At 36.5% G+C, this 13026-nt stretch overlaps 1 protein-coding gene across 4 annotated transcripts; it reads left to right on the top strand.

The window, feature by feature from the left end:
- Positions 1-764: 764 nt before the first annotated feature.
- On the top strand, positions 765-13005 carry nf2b (NF2, moesin-ezrin-radixin like (MERLIN) tumor suppressor b). 4 transcript variants are annotated; one of them, XM_015367460.2, is made up of 18 exons: positions 765-1416; positions 1981-2088; positions 2402-2527; positions 3210-3332; positions 3768-3851; positions 4299-4367; positions 4849-4931; positions 5229-5304; positions 5915-6052; positions 6184-6258; positions 6350-6463; positions 7185-7307; positions 7395-7612; positions 7784-7886; positions 8436-8572; positions 8942-9101; positions 9631-9705; positions 11418-13005. In XM_015367460.2, exons 2-17 carry the CDS (start codon positions 1999-2001, stop codon positions 9664-9666), a joined length of 1755 nt encoding a protein of 584 aa, XP_015222946.1. In that variant the 5' UTR covers positions 765-1416; positions 1981-1998; the 3' UTR covers positions 9667-9705; positions 11418-13005. The 4 variants fall into 4 exon arrangements, with proteins under 4 accessions (XP_015222946.1, XP_015222945.1, XP_015222944.1 ...); XM_015367459.2 differs by having other exon boundaries at positions 9631-13005; XM_006640864.3 differs by lacking the exon at positions 9631-9705 and having other exon boundaries at positions 766-1416.
- The last annotated feature ends 21 nt before the right edge of the window (positions 13006-13026 follow it).

Genomic DNA, 13026 nt, shown 5'->3' with positions numbered 1-13026 from the left:
TCATCAGATACCGATCCAATACAAGTCTTGTCACTCGAACTTTTGCGGTTTTCTGCATTTTGGTTCCGATCACCTTGCCTATTATCCATCTGGCGTGGACTGAGGCTTGTTTTGCAGACATTCTGACAGCTTTCAAAACCTTACGGAAAAGTAAAATCAGCAAAAGGTCAAAACCATCGCGGATCTTAAAGGTCTTTATTGTACGAAAACTGAAAATTACCAGCAGCAAAACGATACCTTCGCCTACACTGACACTTTTTTATAATAAAAAACAACTTTTTGCACTATTGTTGTATCACATACATAATAGAATAACGAATGTAAGCGCGTTTTAAGCATTTCACTATAATATAGCAAATGTATAATCTAAATTTGATAAATCTACAGGTGATTTAGATTAAGCTAATGCTTAACTCTGAATAAAAATATCTTGCAAAAGATATACATTTTTAATCTATTGCAAAATTAGCTCGCGTAAACAAAGTGTATTATAGCAAGCACATGTTCAAAATTAGAAGACAATGATCTATTTTAAGACACTGACAAAATGTCTCCCAGATACGGAACTTCTTACCCTAAAATGTAAGACAGAGTATTAGCAAAAATACGAAAATCGATTAAACTATGAAGGTCAGGAATTCGGAAATCTCTTTCTCCATGCCTTCTGTGATAAAGCGGCGCATTATGATGACGCCATAAACAGAAACTACGGCACCTCGGAAGGGGAAAGGCGACACTTGAACAATGTCAAAACAAAACCGAGATTTGTATGCAGACGCATAGCATAAATACGCGGTATGGGACATTATATCATGTTCATACAGCAACATCATAACTTTAAAATGCAATGGCGGTGGAATGCAATCAGGTCATACACATCCACATAGAATACTAATACTTTAAAAACACTTCAGGTGTTACTAAATATGATGGATAAAGTTTGCAACAATACGATTTTAACGTAGCGATTAATAAAAAACGTGAGAAATACAGTCTAGCCTGGTAAAAAAAAAATCTCTATCGCATAGGGTCAAACCTCAGTGATATCTCTATTGCTTTGAAAAAATCAAGCAGTTTTAAAAAAAAAACAGCTGCCTGCTGTTCATTCTCTCACCTGTAGAGTGAAACAAAGCCTCTTTATCGAAACTCGTGAAGTTAATCGTTGTTACTCTATTTAAAAATAAGTTTTAAAAAATACTGAGAGATTTGGTTAAAACTTTTACTTTTATTTCCCAGAAATGGGAGTTTCGGAGAACTTTTTTGTTATTGGTCTTATTTCGTTAATATTCATCGCTTAAGGGTAAGACCTAGGCGTTGAGTACAAGCGAGCCATTCGATTTTTGCTCCGCTCGGACAGGATACGTGCTTGGACTTTTTTCCGAGGACTTGGCCTTGTGTTGTTGATCTACCGAAAAGGTATATATAAACAGAAAATAATGTACTCATTTGAACCTCTAGACAGTTTTTCTAAGATATAATAAGCCTTTTGATATTGAAGTTTGTGTTTGCTTAAAAAGTTGTAGCATATGGTCAAAATAGATTGTCTCAGTATAGTTGTTTTGATTAGTACAGTTTGGGCTGCTTTGAGTTTGTGTTTCTAATGTTGACACGTTTTTAATACAGCTGTGTTTACGAACTCCTGTTTTAAAGTTTGGCAAGAAAGACCAACTTGTTTAAGAAATATAAAAGTAAGAAATGAAAAAAGAACCAGTCGAACGATTAAAATCTTTTCTGGTCGTTACTCGAACAGGAGTAATACAGCCGAAAGCAGGCAGTTAAATTGTGTAGTCTTAATATCCTTCAAACAGGTTTTAATGCAAGGGTATTTCTTAAAAGAAAATGCACGATTTTATTTGTATTGTAAGTGTTTATATTCCTGTTGTTTCTATATTTTATGAACAAATATAACACTAAGTTTTAAGTTTATTAGTACTAATATTTAACAACAACCAACGTGTTTTTATTAATCGCTTTTTTCAGGTGGCACATAATCCAAACATGTCGATCTTGGGCTTAAAGAAGAAACAACCAAAGACTTTTAAAGTCAAAGTTATCACCATGGATGCAGAGATGGAATTCAGTTGTGAGGTACAGTATATACATAATGCCAACATTTGATAATTTGCAAGTATCGGTAACATTGTTAGTTTAATTGCGTCCCATCAGTTCATAGCACACATTGATTTGTGTGAAGGCCTTTCACAGTATGCAGGAGTTCTTTCATTTTGAGAGAGGTAGCGTATTGTTCTACACAAGCAAAAGAAAAAGATGAGGTGGTATCATCTTTCACTCCTCATAACGTGTTTTCTGTGTTAATGATGATTTTGGACTTTTTTAAGACTCATTCCTTGGTACAGAATACTAAATTCCAGCATTGATTTATTATTTGTGTCCTTTGCAGGTGAAGTGGAAAGGGAAAGATTTGTTTGATCTGGTGTGCCGGACTATTGGCCTGAGAGAGACCTGGTTTTTTGGGCTTAGGTATACATTAAAGGATACCTATGCATGGCTAAAACCAGAGAAACGGGTGGGTTCTTGTTATTTAATGGTTTTATGAGAGAGTGATATGGAAAAACAGACTCCATACACATCCTGCTAATAACTTTACAGTGCATCATGAAAAGAACTGTAGAGCAATAGTAGTTTAAAAAATGCAAGATTTAAAGGTGTTTGGTTGGGAGCAATTCTTATAACTTTGGCGAAAATTTGAAAATCAGTTTCCAACAACAAAAACTTTAAAGAAACTCAATTGCAGAGAAAGTGTTTAATGGGATTGGAAACCATCAAATAATTTAGATATTTTTCCCAGCCTTCCTATAGAAATAAAGCAAATGTAAAATGAACCTAACGCATATATTGACAGCACCTCCATAAAGTGCAGTAATAATAAATCATTTTTTTTTTGTTGCTAGCCTAGTTTCCTTATTTTTAAGTAGCTTGTATAGAAGAAGCCTATTGTTTTTGGTGCACTGTAAAACAGAAGAGCAATTCTCAGCTGTGAATTTACTCATTAATTGTCTTTCATTTCTTTTGTAAAATAAAATTCTGGGGACTGGGATTATAAACCACTCAGTAGATCCAGCACTTGAGCTATGAATTCTCAATTGATTTACTTCATTGTTTATCAGGGTTTTGTGTTCTTGCATCATAAGCATTAAGACCTAAAGATAAGACAGTTCTTCTCATTAAATATATGCTTTCCCCTCTAGGTTTTGGATCAAGATGTTCCAAAAGAGTTCCCAATTACCTTTCACTTCCTGGCCAAGTTTTTTCCGGAGAAAGTGGAGGAGGAACTTGTTCAGGAAATCACCCAGCACCTCTTCTTCCTGCAGGTTGGAATGATATCCTGTCTGTTTTACCTGCATCCTTTTGCTCATTCTTTCAAGTTAAAATTCACATCCTGACGTGCTTTAGACACTATGTGTGCATAAATACTGCACTTTAAAGGGCGTGTTCACTGTGCACCTAATGCAATGGGGATCCCATCTAATGTGAAATCATTTTTAAATACCAGACCACTGGTTTAGAGCAACAAATGGCATATGAGTTGAAACTAACCCTTTTAATGCAGCGAATATAGTTTTGTGGCAGAATTGTGATGGTGTTCTCATGAATATTCAAAAGCTAGCACAATGCTGGTTTCACAGACCACAGTGAACTAAAACTGGATAAGAACCTTTTTTCTCTAAAATACACTCAGTCCAGATGGTGCAGATTAGGCTTACCATTTTGAATGCTAAATTCACGTTCCTGTTTGATGTCTTCAGGTTAAGAAGCAGATATTAGATGAGGAAATCTTCTGTTCTCCAGAAGCCTCTGTGCTATTGGCATCCTACGCAGTTCAAGCAAAGGTGAGTCACAAAGCAGATCAGTGTGGAGTCGTACATTGCCTGGTTTTGCATGTTTTACTTAAAATGTGTACTATTAAGGTGTATAACAATGGTGAGCTTCTGCTGTTTGTTGTGCCCAAATGTAATGTTTACTGATTTCGTATTGTATGTAATGGAGAAAAAGTAATTTCCAATGTTTGTGTGTTAAACACAAATCATATAAAATAGGTGGGTTAAGTTGGTATTGTAATGATTCAGAAAGTTTCAAGGGGTAATGGAACATATCCCTAATGGGTGACCTCTTTCTTGAGGTTTGAGTTTATTGAGCCTCACCAATTTAAAAGCAGTAAGAGGTATAAAACTGTTTGCATAAAATAGGGTTGACTGCACATACCATCACGGCATACCAGTCTTAAGACACAAGTGCTATTTAGCATAATTAAACATTTCTGGATCTTTTCTTTTCAGTACGGAGATTATGACCCAAACTTCCACAAGCCAGGGTTTTTGGCACAAGACGAGCTGTTACCTAAGCGAGTAAGTATGAGCAAGAGCACCGGTTGGCAGGGCAGACAGTTTTTTTCTAATTCGTTTTTTGGCCCTGCTAAGTCAAGTAGTTGAAAAAATTATCATCCAAAAATGCCTTAAGAGGTTTTCTGTAATATCGCCAACCACAATTTATACACATTTAATTTTTTTCTTCACTTTGGTCTAGATTTACAGGTTACAAATGATGCATTTACTGATGATTTTTCAGTGCATGAAAAGCAGGTGGGAAAGATAAAAACTAAAACTATCTGGTTTTGGTATACATCTCTTTTCCTGATGTTAAGGGTTGCAATATTCTTTTAATAAATGACCAAGGGAGTGTTAAAAAATGTGGGATGAGTAAAATTAATGATGCTGTGGTGAGACTTTTTAACGTTGAGAGCCTTGTGCATTCCAGTTGTGACCTTGTGTGTTAAAGATAGATTACAGTTCATTATTGTTATGCAAACTTTGTGCAAACAACACACAGGTTCTGATGCAGTATCAGATGACACCAGACATGTGGGAAGAGAAAATAACTGCTTGGTATGCAGAACACAGAGGAATCCCCAGGTAAGAGTGTCATTTCTAAAATGTTATTTTAGTTTATTACAAAAATCTTTTATTTTGTATTGCTGTCCACCTTAAAAAAAAATTGAATTGTGGGAAAGCATGTTCTCAGTAGGTTAGACAAATCTATAGTGCAGTATTAGTGTAATTTTTCTTTAGTTTGGAAATAAGCTATCAAAGATACTCCTGTGCTTAGGGTTAAAATGGAAAAAAATATTAAAGGGATAGAACCGTTTTATAATTGCTTTGAGGGGGCTCAGGAAATTTAAATGACTTACAGGACGTTTTTTTTCTTTTTAGGGATGAAGCTGAAATGGATTATTTAAAAATAGCTCAGGATCTTGAGATGTATGGAGTCAGTTACTTTTCAATCACAGTAAGTCTCTGCTTATTGATGCACTCTTGTTGCAAAGACGGACATCTCTCAATGTGTGGATGGTCGTGTTCTGAATTTACTTAGATTAAACCGTTCCTATTGCTGAGATTTTTCACTTTCCTTTAAGGAGGTAGACCGTAGTTTATAACTATTTTATACTATTGTTACTATTTTTCAAATAGTTTTTTTATATATATATTTCTGCAGTAGTATAAAAAATGCAGCAGATGCTACACTTGTTAGACATGAAAAAGATGTAATTATTTTTTCACAGTTCTGAAAACACAAGGAATTTACATGAAAATATGAAATATTTCATAGCATACTCTTAAATACATGGAAACACATGAACACAATATGCATTTTATAATTATTATTTCTATCTTCAGATGAAATCTGACATACTGTGTCATATAATGTATGTGATTATATAAGACTATATACATATATAAGACTGTATATTATATAAGATTATATTTAATTATTTTGCACATATGAATGATCTGCATCTGTATAAGGTACATAGTGTTGTGTTGTAAAAGCATAGTCTAATAGGTGGATAAACTATGAGGATTTGTCTGAAGGCTTTACATTTTTTGTTAACATATAGCAAAACAAAAAGGACACTGAATTGTTGCTTGGAGTTGATGCCCAAGGTCTTCATATATACAACCCCAACAGCAAACTGAATCCCAACAAGTCCTTCCCTTGGAGTGGAATCAGAAACATATCGTACAGTGAAAAGGAGGTGAGATAAATCATGTAGGTTTATATGATAAGGCCTACAAAAGACTTATACTGGGATTTTTGCTTTATATACATTTCTTGAAAACCGCATGTACTGTTTTTATTTTTCATTTTTTCCCCTCTATCTTGTAGTTCACAATAAAACCATTGGACAAAAAGAAAGAGGTTTTCAAATTCTACTCCTCCCAGCTCCGAGTCAACAAACTGGTATGTGTCTAAAAACACAAGTAGTCTAATATTCAGACTCCTTTCCAGGCCACAAAGTGTGAGTCTCGTCATCTGATTTGATCTCACCCAGATCTTGCAGCTGTGCATTGGAAACCATGACCTGTTTATGAGGAGGAGAAAGGTGGACTCCATCGAGGTCCAGCAGATGAAAGCACAAGCCAAAGAAGAGAAGGCAAGAAAGAAGGTGGGAGTTTGGTGTCTGGTATTAAATGTTTGGGTCCAGATATGTCTCATTAGTCATTTGTTGAATATACATTTTTAAACGCACATTATAGACCAATACTGTGACAGCTTGGTTTAACATAAAAAGTAGCCACTAAATTTTTAGTCTTTACACATATCTTGGGTTTAAAATCTTGATGTGTCCAGCAGAGCAGTTAAGACCAGTAAATAGAGTTGGTTGTAAAGGGGAAGTGCAATGCTATTTTCATATATCCAATAGAAATATTGCTTTAGATTTTGAGATGGTTTTGCCAACAAATGCTACTTGTTAACTCTGCTTGCAGATCACGTTGTAACATTTCTGCAATGTCTGCTCCACAACCCATACTTATTTGCTTGTATGTCTCATTACATTAGTCATTACGAAAACTACTGAGCAGGAAGGGCCGTATCTTGTCGCAGTTTGTGGGAACTTGAATGCGAGTTTGCGACAACATGGCAACTTACAGTACTTTCACAAAGTTCATGATTGTGTGCTTAATTAGAAATGTATCATTTTTTTCTATAACGTCAATTAAATTGTTTTCTTTCCGAGGTTTAATAACCGGGCTGAGAAATTGGGAAATTGTGACAGTCCCCCTTTAATTGTGGTATTAAAAACCTGATGGAGATAAGTACGCCTGACTACTGAAGTTTGCATGATCCCTACGATCTGCCCCTCGTCCGCATGTTTCCTTGAATAGATGGAGCGGCAGATCTTGGCTCGGGAGAAGCAGATGAGGGAGGAGGCAGAGAGGGCGAAGGAGGAGATGGAGAGGCGGCTGTTCCAGATCCAGGACGAGGCGCGTTTGGCGAACGAAGCGCTGGTGAGTTCGGCAGTGATGCTCTGCACAGCAGGCGGGGCTTGGGCTTCTGACCCCGACATATTGACACAGGCCCGATCTCATCTGCAGATCCGCTCCGAGGAAACGGCAGACCTTCTAGCGGAGAAGGCGCAGATAGCCGAGGAAGAAGCCAAGCTTCTGGCGCACAAGGCTGCTGAGGCCGAGCAGGAGAGGCAGAGGCTGGAGGTCACAGCTTTGAAGACCAAGGAGGAGAAGAGGCTCATGGAACAGAAGATGAGGGAGGCAGAGCTGCTTGCAGTCAAGCTTGTTGAAGAGTCTGAGCGAAGGTTATCTAGATCCTGACATCTTCTCAGCATTATGTATTACATATTGGATATGAGCACATTTTATTGAACTGATAGTCATCTAGTATAGAGATGTGATTTCAATTATTTTGGGATATAGACCTGACCTTCTTGTTCAAAATGTTGACTAAATCCATTTTATCTATCTCCTAGATCGAAGGAAGCAGATCACCTCAAACAAGATCTGAATGAGGCAAAAGATGCTGAACGAAGAGCCAAGCAGAAGCTGCTAGACATTACTAAAACAACCTATCCTGTAGGAGTCCTTGATTTCATTTCTATAAAAGATTATGTGCAAGTGGTTTGATCAACATAAATCATTAAAAGATTCAAACAACATCTATCTCAAAATAAAAAAATATTTCTTTAATGATCTTAATGTCTCCTCTACAGAATTACTTAGTATGTCTTTAACTATCCAATTCTTTGTCCAAGGATTCAGTTTGTACAAGCTCAGCAATCGGACAGGCCGAAATTCCTAGGAGTTTCCTCCTTCATTTTTCTGACTTGTCTTGATGAGGATATATTTGGTCATCATATCAAATTCTTTCCTCCTTAATAATGGCTCTGTATCTCATTTCTATCCTGTTTTGAGGAGGCGGATTGTGGTGTCATGACCTCCTCTTTCTTATTTCTGTAAACCGTAAGTGAGGAATTATTAATTAGGCCAGAATATGGGGTTAAATTTATATTGTGTCATCACAAACTCAGATTTAAACTTTGATTTTGTTGGATGTTTTTAATGCGATATTCTAACAGCAATTATTTTTTCCTGTGGCCTATGATTCTTCTGGCTTTGTTTCAGCTTATAGCGGCATACTCCAGTCCCCCTCTACCTCTTCCTGCCGATGGTGGTGGTCTCAATCTGGAGACAGGATCCATCAGGATCGATTTCAAAGACACAGATATGAAACGGTTGTCTATGGAGATTGAGAGAGAAAGGTATGGGCCTTTGTTCCAGATGGATTACGAATGATCACATAACTAGGAATTGTCTCTTTTCAGTTTTTGAAAGTTTTCTGAGATTTATCTTTCCTCTGGACTAAATGTTTCTTGGAAAAAACAAAACTGTTTTAAAAAAAGACATAAATGTGCATCCAGATTTCTTGTGTGGAAAATTATTTCACATGATTTCACAAAATGATATATGATGGTCCTTAGACATTCTGTAACCCGTTGAATTTAGTGACGGAGATAATCTTTGTCCTGGCACTGGCTCTCAAAAAGGTTCCCTGGGATCAAAGTAAAGCAATACTGCATACAGTAGGTTATTTTCTCTTTCTGAAGGGCAGTGCGATTTCTTGGTTGCAGGCTGGAGTATATGGAGAAGAGCAAACACCTTCAGGACCAGCTGAAGGAACTGAAATCCGAAATTGAATCCCTGAAGCTGGAAGAACAGCAAGCTGGGATTTTCTCTCATCGTGGAGAGACCAGGGCGTGTCCTGAACCTGCCTATCTTCCCCAAAGTACTGTAAGTGCTGCTGCTGTAATGCACACTATCCTTGGTTCAAAACTCCATCTTTATCATGACCCTGAAAACAGATTGAGGTTTGTATCATGAGCTATCTCATGCAGAGCTGTAATCTGGAAAAAATATGAAACCTTTTTTTAAAATTGTTAGCTCCTCATCCACTTCAGCCATGACTGATAGGCTTGAATCCTGACACTGATTATTTTTTGTAGCCTGTACACCAGACAGAGTTTTGGGATTCAACAATCAGTTTCTACCTGTTTTCATCATTTTGGGACATGGATTTTAATAAGTCTGTGATACGACTGAAGAATTTAAAAGAGTAAATGTAGTTTTAAATATAAATGCTGCATGTTTATTTTCTAGTTACTGTTAAAACACACTTGTTAGTGAACTGAAAAAGAACCTCTTGTAATAACTGCATGAATCATGTTCTTCAACCTGTGTTGAATTTAAATGATGTCGGAATGAGTACGACTGAGTTCCTGGTTTGTAATTTTTGTGTACTGGTTTGTTGCTTTGACTTTAGGTCGGGCACTATGATTCAGAAGTTATCTACATTTGAAAACCCCAGGGAAGATTATGGGACAAAAACCTTATTGAGGTGATAAGCCATGCTCTGTGTTCAGTGCTATATAAATGGTGGCTGCTTTGAGAATAAGCTCCTATGCAAAGTTTTCCCAAAAAATAATAGTTATCCTACTGTATAAGCAGCAAAGCAGTTACTGAACTACAGTCTGCTTATATTTTCACATTTATTTTGGAAAGAGATAATTAAGGATAAAGTGTTCCTCAAAATAAGAGAGGAGGATTTGGCCTGGAATTTGCAATATTAAAATAAACTGTCATTTCTTAATTCCATGGTTTCAAGCTGAAACAAAATCAAACATAATGCTTGAGATCCAGATTTACAACGTGTTACCAGTTTAAATGCACAAAGACTGTCACTGCCGTCAGGTAAAAAAAAAAGTAAGGTCACAAATGTTTGTTTAAAGTTAATTGTCAATCTAACAAACTGCCCCCATAGAATTAATTAATATTTCTAAACTGACTCATGGATGTTTGAGTATAGAAATTCCTTAAATCCTGCTAAATTAAAATGGTGGTAGCTAGATAACCTACACAGGGCTTTCCAAGTGCTCACTAACTGACTTAAGACTTAATTGCAGAGGAACTGTAAGAGCACATTTAAAAAATACTCTAGACAGTCTGCATCGTGGAAATGGCAGGAGCTTGGTTTTTGTCTGCGGGCTGTGGTATATTAACTGCTTTAAAGCAATTTGGAGAGGCTGCCGCTGCAGAAGATGTATTGTCTTTGTGCAAAAGTGCCGTTTGGGGCTGGGATGTGTGTTAATTAGCTGCAGTTTAGGGTGGCGCTTTGCAGCAAGCCTAACATTTGCTGTGCTTCCTGCTTGCTCATCAGTGTTGCCATCGTAAGTGATGCTCAGTTTAACGAAACCTCACAAAGAAAACGTTAGTGCCTGTCATTATTTATAACAGTATAATATATTTTATATGAAATCTTGAGTGACCAGCCATTTGGTTTTTTTTTCCTTTTCAAAGATATTTTTTAGACTAAAGACTGAGCAGTGCTTCACCCTTTTCTCTCTCAAGGATGGCTTGCTTCTGAGGCTGCTAAGGTGTTTTGGTGTTAGGAATTTTAGTTACCATTCCAACCTTATCACGGGAGACTCTTGTCAGAAGAATTCAGCCTGATCTCAGCAGGGACCTGGGATACGATCTGAATTGATCGGAGACGTGAATGTTTATGAATTGTTGTTCCGATTAAAATTAAGTCTCTGAGCCATATTCATCAAGGTTTTTGCACCAGTTGTGTTTTTTGACCACGTCTATTAGAGAGGAAAATGAAAAATCATTTTTGTGCAAAAATGAATGTTTCCTGACCATTGATCACAACCATGTACTTTGAAGCAAAAGCCTCATTGAATATGGCCACTCGTCATTCATCATGGTCTTATTCACTCACAATCCAGACCTCCCCTGACTAGATTTTTTTCCAGATTCCAGTTACATTGTTGCACTCAGTGCCAAAATGCTGATACCACATGAGATTCACATGTAGTTTTATTGTATTATTGGAGGGGTCATTAAAATGGGCGAAGAGCATTACTAAAACTTGGCTTATTTTAGAAAAACCTGTTTAATGTGCCAAATAATTGCTTTATTTGGCACGTTAAGAGAAGAGCTAACTTGATTCCAAAGGCACTGAGTTTTCATTGCAGGTTTGGATGAGGTTTACTAGAGCATATATGCAATCCATTAAAGCAATAACAGTAAATATGTTTTCTTTTTCAGCGCAACTCATCCTATATGGCTCAAATGTCCTTCTTGGAGGAGGTCTAAAAACACATTAAATGGACTTGTGGGACATAGTGCAGTCAGAAGCTCTATATTATAATTATATGGAGGATTTGCATAAACATTAACTGACACTGACCATTGAGAAAAGTTGAATATGCATTTCTTGTATTTAATTTTTTATAAAAGGAAAGCCCAGCTAGACTGGGTTAATCTAGTAACTTTTCATTTTGTTTACCACTACACTGTACAAGCAGATGATTTTTGCTGATTTGTCCTCATTATGTTACTGTATTGGGAACATTTCCAAGCTATTATTCCAGACACTAAAATGTGTGTGTGTGAACACAAGTGGAGTTTCTAAATAGTTTTCAAGAAAATGTTTTTATCTTTGACATATAGTAACCATGCATTCTCCTTTTCAAGAATCTAGATTATTATTGGCTCAGAGATATTCACATGTATGATTAGTTGATAGCCATTGCTTTACCAGATCAAATGTACATTTGTTACGAGTTGTTCCTTTTTAACAAAGGCTCAGCTGAAGATTGAATTCGGTTAAGTAGGCTGTTATCAGTTCTGCGAGCTGGGCAACACTGCCCTCTAGAGCCCATTAAAGACCGTTCCAGTACATGCTGGTCTGGATCCAGTGCTTTACTTCAACCACGAATTGTTCATTGCTTTCACGTCTTCCCATGCACATGCTACTATAAAAAAAAAAGGTTTTAAAGCTTATTTTCTCACTTTCATTTTATTTTAATGAATGATGTGTTATCTTTATAGGTCTTTAACTTTCAGTTTGCGCTGCAATCTGTTTGATCATAGAAGGGATGTAAGTGAGCAGTCCTTTTTGTAATGTTCACACAACATGGAAAACTTTAATGTAGGACAAGTGGGCATGGGTTAAGCATATGTCAAACTGGGATGTTAATATGTAGCTAGCACACAACTGTCATGCAACTGGGATAAAACAGCTTTTCAGTTGACATAATAGCAGGGCTTAACAAGGGGCAAACAATTAAATCCCCATGTACTCAGGATTGAGATCAAATTCCAGTTTTCACCAGGTATTTTTTTAAAACATGCATAAGTAGTAGAACTGAAGAGTGAGTTGTTTGAATTATTTTGCTGTTGTATGGGTGTATGGACCATAGAGTCCAGTCAGTGTTTGTATATGACCTTAGTTTCCCACACACTACTACTTCTCCTATGCATTCCCATATTTATTATATTTATGTTTTCCACAACTACACTTTTTTTGAAATGTCACTTTAAAAATTCATGTTTTAATGAATAACAACTTCATGTTAGCATAGGCTGAGAAAGTACCTCACGGGCTTTACAATGTACTTTAATGCTCTTTTTCTGAAAGACTTATTGCTGCATATTTTCTTGAAGAACAGATTTTAAACACTTTATTGGTCTTAATGAACATGACATCATTACAGGGAGCTGTACCACACCACCTATTTGTGACTAGGCATTTTTTCTTGTTTGGTTTCTTTTACAGAATATGTAAAAAGGAGCACTGCCCAATATCATGTGATCTACTTGTTTTGTTCAAATAAAATGTGCCTTAAAGTTACACGGAGTTGTGATTGTGTTC

This window comes from Lepisosteus oculatus, chromosome 26 (assembly GCF_040954835.1).
Source record: "Lepisosteus oculatus isolate fLepOcu1 chromosome 26, fLepOcu1.hap2, whole genome shotgun sequence".
Classification (NCBI taxonomy): domain Eukaryota; kingdom Metazoa; phylum Chordata; class Actinopteri; order Semionotiformes; family Lepisosteidae; genus Lepisosteus; species Lepisosteus oculatus.
The sequence above is the reverse complement of the archived record's forward strand: the minus strand, read 5'-3'. Positions and strand labels throughout refer to the sequence as shown.